General features: G+C 40.3%; 1 protein-coding gene across 7 annotated transcripts in view; it reads right to left on the bottom strand.

The window, feature by feature from the left end:
- The window catches only part of ppp2r5eb (protein phosphatase 2, regulatory subunit B', epsilon isoform b), a 49,551-nt gene that overhangs the window by 24,627 nt on the left and 12,112 nt on the right, over window positions 1-12,812 (bottom strand). For 5 of the 7 annotated variants that reach the window (XM_078940796.1, XM_023952059.2, XM_023952060.2 and 2 more), the window contains one exon: window positions 8,866-9,026. In XM_078940796.1, the coding sequence (XP_078796922.1) occupies window positions 8,866-9,022 (157 nt within the window). In that variant the 5' untranslated portion in view covers window positions 9,023-9,026. Of the gene's footprint in view, window positions 1-3,495; window positions 3,622-3,864; window positions 3,982-4,061; window positions 4,218-8,865; window positions 9,027-12,812 lie in introns of those variants that run through there. The other 2 variants (XM_023952062.2, XM_023952063.2) reach the window with 2 other exon arrangements.

Below are 12,812 nucleotides of genomic sequence, written 5' to 3'. Positions count from 1 at the left end.
AGAACGGCCATCAAACCTCTACAACAAGCCCTCATTCACATAAATGCACGGCTCCGACAGGGTGGGCTGAAAGTTTGAAGCGTTTTTATGTGAAAAATGACAGGAAATAGCCGAGAGGACGACAAACTGTTTTAACCTTAAAGACCCGCTACAATGAAAACAGTCATTTCTTGGTGTTAACATGTTCTTTTAGTATTTTTCTGATGATGGCGGACTGATAGAAAGAAAACTAAGCCCAAAAATGCATTTCTTTATTCAAATAGTAAATGAAAAAAGAAATGCAATTTGAAAAAGATTGTGTTTGTTACATAGAAAATCTGCTGGGTGGGCCCTGCTGCGCTCTGTGTATTCACTTGTAGACTACTAGATCCATGAACATCTTTATTTCCCTTGCCTGAGTTGGTTTCTGGCTCAAAATTGTACGGATGGATAGCTCCAATATTCCTCGCCATTTTGGTGGGATTGGTAATGTTAGGTTGGAGGTGTGAGGGGCTGTAAGCTAGCAGGGCACAGTCTGAACAGATGGGTGAGTGAAGCTGAAGTTGGGTGGGCTTACTCTGTGCCAACAGCCCCGCCCACAACTCAGAGGAGAATTTCTAGAACTGCTCTGCAGAAAATGTCCTAGAAAACAGCGTTTTGTCTTTTTCTGGCTAAAAATGACATTCATAATTTCAAAAATGCTGGGTGGGAACACTTTAAAAATAATTAAAATTATGATCGGAGTGGAACTTTCAGAACAGAAATCAGATGTGCCTCCAACATTCACCCTTTATTAATAAAACTGTTTTAAAGAACTCTTGATATAAACACATCGTAAGAATTGGACAAAACCCATAATGGCCATTGAAATTACTTCAACTAGACAAATAAAAATCAATAAAATTCTTAAATTGATTTTGAAATTTCCATCTGAATGACCTCAAGAAATGACATCATTTTCAGTCAGTTCTTAAAAAATCTGTATGACTTCCTGAATTTTTTTTTTTTTTTTTTACTTTGCGTCTCTTACAGTAGAAGAGAATTCAAAGATGAACATGACATGCCTCTTATCTTTTTAAGTGGGGCAATTTTCAAATTCAGAGACTGTTAAATACTTTTTGACTTCCACTTGACATCACCAGTGATTGTTTTAGCTCTAAACCCTCAACTGCAAAGTTTTCTTGCAAAGAGCGCGACAGCGACTATCGAGTAGAAAGCAGCATTTGAAGCAGGAAGACCATGAGCTATTTGAGTCCCCTTAGCAGACTGAAGCATTGACAACCATCAATAAGATTATTCTAGACCATAAAGTTGTCACGTTTGACACCAACTGCTGCAAATGCGAGACGGTGGGGAAGCAGCACTACAGATCCACGTGGAGGATATATCAGTTCAGTTCATTTAAATCAACAGGATCAAGCAGACGGGAGATATTTGAGTGAGATAAAGATAAAGAGCATTAAAAAGAAGAATCCCTGAGGTTTTCAAATGAAATGTCACATGGAACTGCCACGCATTACCTTTGGGTAAACTTGTGATCTCACGAGTCCTGACGGAGAACCCAAGGAGAGGCAGTTTTACTTGTGTTGCACTCTTCATACCCGGAGCCAATTCGAAGTTCTTTACAGAGATATAAAACACAGAGTACAACTTTATTTTAAATAAAGGCAGCGGCTGCTTCAGAAGGACACAGACGAAGCAAAGCCCTTTCTAAAAGAATCTTTTTAATCCTCTATGGAGAAAATACTGATCTCAAAATGATCAATACCGATCAATCAAAGCCTCAATCTGGTTCTGTGTCCATCCCCGTCATAAAACAAGTTCACAATGTTTTACAAGAGTCTAAAAGACCAAGGCTCAACTCATGATTGGCCACAAACTGCAGAAAAAAACATTCTTGCAGCACACAAACATGCACTAAGTGAGGACAAGCAGCAGGACAGGACTTGTGTCATGGAAAAAGCTAAACATATAAATATATATTATGACCCAGATACAAACCCCTGAGCCCCTATCTCCATGCTCTCAGGTCTCATTTAAGCATTGCTGCAGGGCACCAGGCTGCTGTCAATCATTAACTTATGCAGTCTTCCAGGGTAAACTTTGTTCTGCACTGGTGTCACCAACAACACAACCACTGCTGTGAAGGCCACAGCCACTTTAACGCCATTATTTAAGGGTCGTAGAAGAGAAATGACCCACATTAACTGAAAAGCTTTCTTCAGTCTCAGCTACTTTAAACCAAACCTGTCCTACCCTGAAGCTTTAACCAGCTACACTCTCAAATAATCATCATTGCAAATTCAGTTGTTCCAAAGTGGAGCTTCAAATCACACTGGAAGGTCAAAAAACCTGAACAGAGATACATGTATCTCCACCAAGCTCCTGGCTGAGTCAACACGTCTGCTCTAACATGCTCCCATGTCAAAGGAAGTTCCTGAACTTTATCAAACTACTGAAACACTCTGACCAGACAAGAACACAGACTCCCATCAAAGCCTCGGTCATCTTATTACTGCTGTGTTACACGTAGGAGCTCAACCTGAGAGGGGAAGCTGGAAAAACGCCAGGCAGGCCCAACAACACCATGAAAACCTCACAAGACAGCAAGCGGTCACCTTAAGACAGGGGGTGCACGGTGGGGAAGTGGTTAACACTCTGACCTCACAGCAGAAAGGATCTGGTTCAAATCCTACATTTTTTTAGCAATCCGGCTTCCTCCCACAGTCCAAATATGAGGGAAAAAGACAGAAGCTCCAAAGGTCCAGAGTGTTGTCAGAAATGGGGATTGGATCTCAATTCACTTTTCTGATTAATAAAAGAGTAAAATTTTAATGAGAAACAAATATTCACTTTTATTTAGAACTGCATGGTTAACTCTATATCAACCCCAATGATGCTGCAGCTATGCAGGAGCCAATAAAAGCCTGTAACATGTGAGGAAGCGTGAGATCAGTGGACGGTGAAAGTCAGCGACAAATCCCTCGTACACGGAGGAAATGTTATCAACTCTAGGAGCATTTGTGGAATCACCTCACTGGAGACACTGTAGGGCTGAACACCACCACCAAAACTTTTTATCAACGATTTATCACTCAGTGTACAACAGTATCCATGGATCCTTTTTGTCCATTTCTTTTTTGTTTTTCACTTGAAAAACAGTTGTCTTGGTTATGAAAATTAGTAAATTACTTATGACATTAACTAAACAAACAGAAAAACTTCTCTTCAAAAAATTGTTATTTCCTATTTAAAAACTAAACGAATTAAGCTTTTTGGCTAAAAAAAAAAATACAAAAAATGAATTACAGGAAAAGTGATTTGTGGATTTGATTGATAGATATTGAATGAAAATAAATTATTTGAAGAGCCCTTGTGCCAACATCCAATTAGTTTTCCTAAAGTCTGCATTTATATTCTGATTTTGCGGTTTCTGTTTACTTCTGTGATCTCATTTACAGAGCTAACATGCATAACAGAAGCTTCAGGGAAGCGGCATCACCTGGAGTAGCTTACCCGGGTAAAGGTCTAATGGGTTCAGCTGAGAGACACTTCCACATGTCATGAGATCTCCACCTGATCCTGAAGCAGTCTGTTAGCCTGGGAACACTAGTGAAAGAGCGATCCTAGATCCTAGACAAGCTGAAGGAGGCGATGTTTCATTTGTAAAATGCTATAAAGGTTTTCTAATCATCAACTTAATGCAGGCACACACAAATACACTTGTGCGTAAACACTGAATACAAAGTTACACAGTTTTTAGGCAAGCACTTCTAGACTAATATACATTTTTTCAGAAAATTGCAAAAGAAGTTTCATTATTTACAAAACTAAACAGTTACACATTCAATTAATTAAAATGCTCTGGAGAAAAAAGTGCCCCACTTCATCTAACAGAAGATCACGGGGTGATAAAAATGAAACTCTTTGCCATGAGTGATCCAAGTCCATTTTTACGTCCATTTCAAGTCCACCTTGTCGTCTGTCCAGACAAGACGCACTGGACGGCCCCCGACCGCTGAAGCTAACTATAACATCGGTCGCCAATGTGCTGCAGCTTTGTACACGCCCACAAAACTCACTTGTAAAAAATGTGGTGCACTGAATCAGATTTCCTTCCTCGGGGAACGGCAGCAGAAACAGACGGTCATAAAGGCAGCAGTGGGAGCTGAATTCAGTAAGACATGTGGAGGTTCATCAAATCTACGCTCCTCTAGTGACTTGTTTGTAGCGAGCGTGGTAAGAAAATGGGAAACAGACACCTCAAAGATCAAGTTTCTACAGAAAGGAGGACGTGAAGGGGAGGGAGCATGGGAGAGTATGTCAGAGGGCTTCATTGGCCAGCCGGAGTTCAGAGAAAACCATGGGTGGGCTGACCAGCATTGTACATCTCCTCCTTTCTATTTTTTACTCCTCTTTTTTAAAGACGGCTGACCTTGGAGGTCAGAGACAGATCTGTCCTCCTGCAAAGCCTGAGACATGAGAGGAAGCCAATTCTGATCCAATATTCTGACAGCATCCTCAGCTTCAGAGCCAAATGGACCCCCATCAGTCAGGTGTAGCTGTCAAGACATCCATCACCTGTCAGATGTACAGCAAGCTGAAGCTGCTTTACTTGAAATTATGTTATTAAACCAAAACTAGCTTTTTTTATGGCACTTGGAACCAATATGACAAGATATCTATTAAACTCCTAACCTTCCATGATTTTCTTAGAAACAGTATAAATATTGCCAAACTAAGACAATGACCATATTTAAGTTTTAGCCCATTAAAATCTTGCTGTTAAACACCTGGGACTTGTTATTTTTTCACCTGATACTTTAACTTTAACAGCCATAATGCTTACATTAACACTGAACAGGAACTGTGCCCATCCCTTCCTCCTCCACCTTCTTTCCTTCCTTCATCATTCAACCCTACTAAACTCCTCATCTCCCCCTCCTGAGCGACATGCAGCAGCCATGTTCTTTTTTTCCCCCCTCTGCCCCCTCTATAAACCATGGCAGTGCACCAACACCCACTCAAGATGGAAAACACACTTTTTTTCCCCCCCAAGTGTGTGAAACTTTGAATTCTGCTTTACTTTGGCATCTTAATTAAATGATTTTATGTTCTGCTCTGTGTTCCTGTGCATGTCCGTCATTGTTTATGACTAAAGAAAATCAAGCCTTTTCATTCATCAGAGACCATATCTATGGGATATCATTCAAACTGACATCATTGTCCAAAATTTGCTTTACATGTTCGACTGGCTTCATTTTCACACACCCCTTTATTGTAGCTTCATTGTCATTTTTAAATATTATAAGATAGATAAAATAGATAAGACAAGATCAATAGGAGGCTAGACATTATTAATCCCAAAAGGGAAATTAGTTTCTATAATAACTGATATTACTGGGATAATGAACCACCTGCTGAATATCACCATTTATTTCTGCTGAGCTTGTGTATTATGGGATTTCATGGCAAAGTGTCTGATATTTTTTGGGTGGGTTGTATTACGAAAACTGCACCACCAGCTTTCTTTCTTTTTTTTTTTTTTTTTTTAGACAGTTGTGGTCATATTAGTGAAGTCTAACTCATGGTAGTCAGTAACTCTTTAAAAGAGGACAGCAACAGTGATACAAGAACACAACTGTTCCTGTCTGAGCTCCCACTGCAGCATTACGCATGTACCTCAAGGCAAAGTGTAAACATAGATTATGGAAATGAAGGAAAAAATAGCAAGCCAAGTGTAAAATATGCACAAAAGGAAAGACTGGCAACAGGAGAGGCAAAGAAATCAGAAGCAATTTAGATAGAAACTGTTTTCCAAGCAGATGTATAAATGTATAGTTCATTTTTTTACTACAATTGAAACAGGTTATCTGCAGCAACTGTTCAACATTTTAATTAAAATAAGCACTACTGATCTTAATAAACCAAGCATGATCGCAGTAATGCTGACTACATCAAAGCACAATACAGAGAGCTTGATGTTTTCTGATCTTTCAAATTTGGATTCATTTTCATTTCAGTGAATGGACAGACGAAATATGACATTTTCTGAACACCACAAGCTGTACGTTCAGAAATCCCTCACATCCGCGCCTCATTACTGTGCGTGGACATGACCGTCTCTGAACTGTAAGCCAAGCAATAGACGGCTACCATGGCACAAGTGAATCAACCAGAAGAAACCCTCCATCAGCTGGAACTAAACTCCTGCATCTTCCTATAGCCACAGCTGTTACATAAAGCACATCCTTGATGTAGAGCTCATCAGTAACAAACATGACAGAAGGCTCTGGGTGTGTGCTGAACCACATTTGGTCATCTGGGGTGAACGGTTGATTTGCAGAGGCTGACTTCATTCATTTAACTTTACTGCTTGGTGGTTTAACGGGAAGCTTTGTCCGTCTAAGGCCCACAGAGCAGAGCCTGCACGTATGACTAGTACTGCAAGGAAACTGTAACTGTAGTTATTGTTTATGACAATTTGTGCTGACCAGTCTGTAGAAATCAAAATAAGAGCCCCAGATTATAGCAACACCACCTGTGAGCAAACCCACTTAGGGTAAATAGAGTCTGTATGGTGTTTGTATTTAGTAATAGGGATTTAACATGAGGTCTATTCACATTTCCGGTTTATGAAAAACAGATTTCTAAGTAACACCTCCACTGACCTACTTTATTTCAGGCGCCGATACAGATTTCCTTGGACTTTGCATGAAACAAAACCGGTTTGCACAGCGCTGCAGTGAACACCGATGCGACACAGAAGAACGGAGCAGGTCTGGGTGTATCTGATAGTCTGCCACAAACGAAATCCAACTTTGAAAAGGCGCTGCATCAGCACACCATGAAGCAGAACAACTTCAGCTAGACAGGAATGCTAAAATGACTTATCAAAATGTTCAGCACCAAAGTCGGCCCAGATAAAAGAGCTGTAGAACTTCCACCTGAGCAACAACAGTATGGGTGTCTGCAACGGAAATGCTCAAGTGTTTGTTTGTGCACAGACAGAGAGAAGCAGCTGAACATGGCTAGAAAACAGAGTGGAAAGAATCATTAGAGAAATGTTTGTTCTGATGCCTTAACACACAGTTGACTGCTTGGAAAACCGATTCCAAACTTCAACTGCTAAATCTCCCCTCAGTCTATTTGTAGATCATCCAATTCTGATTTTACCTGCTTTCCCTAAGTTGCAACTGAAATGTATTTGCATGTAAAACTGTGGAATATCTAGTCTAGAGGGGGAATTTGGCTCTCTCTTTTTTTTAATTTATTTTAAAGCGCCTTGAGGAAAATCTTGGGTTGAAATCCACCAAATAAAACCAGTGCCTCTCAGGATGGACACTCTACCATATGAACCATGTGAGCAGCTCCATCCGTTTGGAGAGTCAGCTGGCCTTCGGGCATAGAAGCTCAGGTTATAATGCCTCAGAAAACTAGAACACAAAAGATTCAGCCTCTGTGGGTAACAATAACAAAGAACTTGAATATTTCTGAATCTGTGGACTTTTACTCACTTCTGCACTTTACAGGTTTTTTCTCAACCAGTCAGGGCAAAAGAAATATTTTGCAATTGCACTTTGCAATGATATCAATCCTGTCTATGCACTATGTAGGCTACTATATTAAATGTAGGGCTGGGCAATTTATCGATTTAATCGATTAATTCAAATTCGCGATTTAAAATGTAATTTAAAAGCGCGAAGCAGCAAGGAAAGAGGAGCTGCTTCCGTGAAGCTGAGGGGAGAAAAGAAACGCTCAAAACTTCTGCAAATGCCTCAGTGTAGCTTCAGTTTAAGCTGATGAAGCAGCCGAACATGAGGAATTTTAACAGGATCCAGAAAGAGCTGGAGGATAAACCTGCTGATAAACCTACGATGCTATGCTAACCAGCTACATGCAATCACAGACGGGTTTAAAGTCAGACTATGTTCTCATGGAGCGGATAAATGCAACAAAATTCATTCAAACGATCTTTATAAAAATGGAATTAAACACAATTAATATGAGACACTGTATGAAACCAGTTTACTTTTAGGCCTGGTCACAACTAGCTGAAGTTTTCGTTTTCTTTTTCTAATCAGCGCTTGGCATCCAGCGAGATGAAGCATAGCCCGCTTTACTTATATAATCGTGGTTAAACGAAATAAAACTTTAGACCAGAAAAGTTGCACGAAAAGGTTTTAAACTGCACCATTTTTGAGAACAAGATATAAGATATGCTTTTTAAGGCCTTATTTTTAAGACCCCATGGGAACCCTGTAAATGGTTCAAAAGCTATCTGATGCAGTGATAGTTCAAGATGCTCCAAACGCCTAAAAACTTTGTACTTCAACTGTCATCCCATTTGGTGAGTACATCACAAGACCTTATTAGGAGCTGCATAAAGAGTAGGAGAATCCGCTTAGCAGAATGGCGCAGACACCAGAACACCATAAACTGCATGAAGTTCTGGGAGATAGACTGAGTTCAAGTCCATCAACAAACACCAGCAGCACAGACAGATCCAAGCTCGCCAAAGCCTGCTAGTTTGAAGATGGAGATAATGTGAATGCACGTCCAAAGAACTATTCTTTTTTAACTGAAACTTTTGACTTTTACAAACTTACAAAAGCGAGGACATTTTTGTTTTTATCCTCATTTTCTCACCTTAGTGAGCAACAAGTGGAACAAAGGCAGCAATTCAGCAGAGAACGCATGAGCTTTAGAAAAGAGTTTTTAAATGTGATAAGAGTCGCTGTGTTTGAACTGATCACTGTAAGATGCCTGTACCAGCCTGTCTTCCACACGCTGGTCTCATGTGGAGATGCTGCAGAAACACTGCAGGGTAAACTGCAGTGTTTCTGTCCCACTCCAGAAACCCAACATTCCTGCTGTGGTCCTTACCCTTGAGTAGCGGCAAGGGCGTGAGCTCGATGGGTTTGCCCTGAGAGCGGAACTGGGACGAACTCTGTGAGCGCTTCTGCTTGGCCTTTCTGACAGACTTTCGTGAAAATCCGTCCACTTTGTCCACGGATGGAGATGTGGTGGGTGCCGAGGACATAGCCCTGCAGGGACAAACGGCAGAGCAGTTAGCACTGAATACGCATCTCAGCACACCAATAGGAAAACATTGGGTAAAAAACCAATATGCAAAAACATCAGACATTTCTTTGACTTAAAGAATCAAACCTGGCATTCCTTTCAAAACTTTCAAATTATTTAGGAATTCATTTTATTTTGAAAGCCATAAAAGCTTTTTGACAATACTTAAAAGGGATACAACTATTGACTTTCCTTACAATTCATTTGAAAACTTGATTTTTGGGTGCCCAATCTTACTGTTCAATTAAATAGATTATTTTTGAACCGCATTACAAAATGAAAACAAAAACTATAGAAAAATCCTTTTTTTAATTTTGCAAGTTGGCTTAAACTAAGCCTGGTGTAATGCAATAATACATAAACCCTTCTTATATTGCAGTAGAGATGTAACAATTCTCTTTCCCCACTATTGGGTTCAATAGTCTCACTTACGGTTCGCTTTTAAACCAACAATTGCAGCATCCCTAATGCTTTCCACTCCGATAAATAACAGCATTTATGCAGATAAAAAGTTCCATTACATCATTATAAAAAATTTTAAAAAAGAAGAAAAGACAGGTGAGCAGCAGTTGCTATGATGGGCCGACTCTACCGTCTGCTTAACACTTCAAAAGCTTCAAACAAAACATTGAAAAAACACATTTAGTTGGGAAAATGTGACTTTGCTACCATCAGGTGAGTTAGCACTTTCTGCAGTACACCCCAGCAGTAGAAACGTATTTGAGAACATTGTAAATACAACCACAGCCGTTGTGGGTACCATAACCGTTCGGCCTGGAACTTCTGTTCGGGGTCCTCGGACTAATGCTGACGTCACATTATGTGATTGGCTGTAGGTTGGTCCGATGACGTGTCAGATAGTGAAAAATAACGGACAATAACGATACTACAATAGAAGAAAATATCATGAAGTCCGTTGTAAACAAACACAGCTACGACATAAAGCGAGATCGTCTTCTAAACGTCCCTTTATTATTGTTATGATTATTATTGAATGCATGTTCGCTTATAGTTTTTTTTTATCCGTGCGCCCAGTGCTTTATTATTGGCAGAACGGTCCCGGAAGAACAACATTTAGCCGTGCTGACAACATTTTCAGCTTCGGCTGAACTTAAACTGGAATAACAAGTGGATTGTGGCAACATGTCTTTCCAAAAATTACAAATAATATTGTCAGACAATTTATGAGGGAAAATAACTTTAGGTTACAAAAGGGAACCTGAAATGAAAATTTGTAGAGCCCGAGTAGATCTCGACGCTACATAGTTTGTCCAAGTGGGGTTACCGTAGTGTGACGTTACCTTCAGTCGAAAGGACCCAGAACGGAAGTTCCAGGTTTTGGTACCTACACAGTCACTGCCAACATTTCAGAGAGATGAATTCATCTGCAATTTGATTTTTGAATATTAATTCAAATAAAAACGATATTTCAAACTTGTATTTTTTTGCAGGTGTTGTGGCATGAAGCAAAACATCTTGTGGTATTTGCGTCTTTCCTTTTTTGTCCATTTGTTGGTACAAAGGAGTAAATAATGTTCAGATTGTTCTTATGAGGACTGAATTTTTTTTTCATTTTTATGTAAATGTTTGAATGACTGCTGGTGACCTCAACTCAGTCAATGCAAACTGCTGTTCAACCAACGCCGTCCTCTGGACTCTGCTGCAGGTACATGCACCTCACATCATCACTTATGCCCACGCCACTCCACCGGCGGCAGACAGGATGCTTCACATCAGGCCTTTAAACCAAATCAGTGCTTACAGAAGAGAAGGGAATCATTTAAGCTAGGAGCAGATAAGTATATAGTTGATCCAGAACCTGAACACAGTTGCTGCCACAACTAAGTTTAGTTGTTTTGTTTTTTTAAATAAAAGAAAAACTCTTAAAAAAAAAAAAGGTTCTTTAAAATAACTCTTACTTTCTGGTACGTGGTAGAGACAGATATGGCTAATGTCAGAAAAGAATCTGGACACATGCATTTGGCCCATTCAGTTGCTGATGTGAAGGTTGGTTCAAGACATAAGAAAACCTAAAACAGTCGCTGGAAAAGGGCTGACAGCGTAAAGGGAGCTGAACCGCATGCTTATCCTTCAACGCAAATGTGCGCTCGCACCCACACGTTAAAGTGCTTGATAGAAAGTACAAACATTTCCATTTAGATTCTAAGAAGATCAAACTGTTGCTTAACACTGACAATAAAAACTTGATGATAATTCAAGTCTAAACTGCTTCTAAAAAGTCCAGATCAGAATGTCAGCAGGCTGACTGCTGACAGAGTCCTGTCAGTCTGGGCATATTTACATCAAAATACAAAATCCATGATTTTTACAGTTCAAATCTACTTACCAGGGACTCATAAACATAAGACTTTTAAATGCACATCTTATACCTTAATCACATTCACCCATGTGAACACATGGATACTGTGGGTTTTTGGGTTGAGCGGCCACATAGAGGGTCATGAAGCGGAGCGGCTGCAATTTTAAGAGAGCATAGGTGACTTGCAGCTCGAGGCTTGTGCGGTTATCTCAAGGGATGTCATGAAAACAGAACATAACATTGACATGCGTGTGGCAAGTATATTGTGAGATATATTCGTAAGGATAATCTAAGCTATACACACTTGTGTCGTGAGGCTGATACTGTTGTACGGTCCCCTTCATGCCACACTCTAGTCATTAGTGAGATGCATGTACTGCCTCCTCATTGACCATGTGCAAATGCTGCACACACGGGCTGTACAGATAAAGTGCAAGAGCCTCTAAGACTAGGGTTGGGCGATGTCCCTTAAATTGGCCGTTGACGATGTTTGCTGTCAACCATCGGGATGGACGATGACATCGTCGGGGGGGGGGGGTATTTTTACATTTTTCGTTCTTATATAACTGCTATTCGTTTTTTTGCTTTTTTCATTTTATTTCCCAACTGATGACTAATCTGCGATGATCCAGTATAAACTGAGGGAAGTGACTTTAACAAACAAAATAGAAAAGAAGTAGTCCGCTAGTAGAACCGGGTCTAAAAGTGTGTGTCTGAGCACAGCTCGGATCGTCAGCACACACAGCGGTTTGAGCTTCAAAGCAGAAATGTCGCTCAGTCCTTAGAAAACATTCAAACAATCACGCGGATTTGTGTTTCCAGTCGTGTCCCGACTAAATAAAGGCTGATGTTATTCTTACATGTTTACGTGCAGCCAGCAAGCAGCACCACCCAAAGCTAATGTTGTTAGCCCGTGTTAGCATACTGCTATCCTGGCTTCGTTCAGAAAAAGCACTGACCACACGGATTAAAATTCAAATGATGAGCGAACAGGTGTTTCATAATAACCGTAACATTATTAAAGGCACGTTTAGAAGACCGTCTCGTATATTACCGAGCTGACATGTCAATGTATATAGCCGCTCGGCGCTGTTTAACATTGTTTTGTATTGAATTGTTACATACAATAAAGTTTGAAAAAAAAAAAGCCGCTCGGCGGAGTTTATATCCTTCCGTTTTTCAAACCCTACTGCGCATGTGCGAATGATTTATTCCGACGGAAAGTGTGACCTTAGTGAACGTTTTTATATTCTGAAAACATTTTTCTGGGCCCATGTACACGGTTGGATTCTAATCCGACCATTGATCCCATCAAGATATTTTGTACATGTAACCGCGGCTTATGGTGTCGACGCGCAACGTGGCGGGGGCGTGGCATCACGATGGTGGTCTCTCCATCGGGATGTCAGTCACCCATCACGATGGACGA

The sequence above is a fragment of the Oryzias latipes genome, chromosome 22 (genome assembly GCF_053564925.1).
Source record: "Oryzias latipes strain Hd-rR chromosome 22, Olatipes_Hd-rR_3.1".
In the NCBI taxonomy this organism is placed as follows: Eukaryota; Metazoa; Chordata; class Actinopteri; order Beloniformes; family Adrianichthyidae; genus Oryzias; species Oryzias latipes.
Note: the sequence above shows the minus strand (reverse complement) of the source record. Positions and strands in the feature narration are given on the sequence as shown.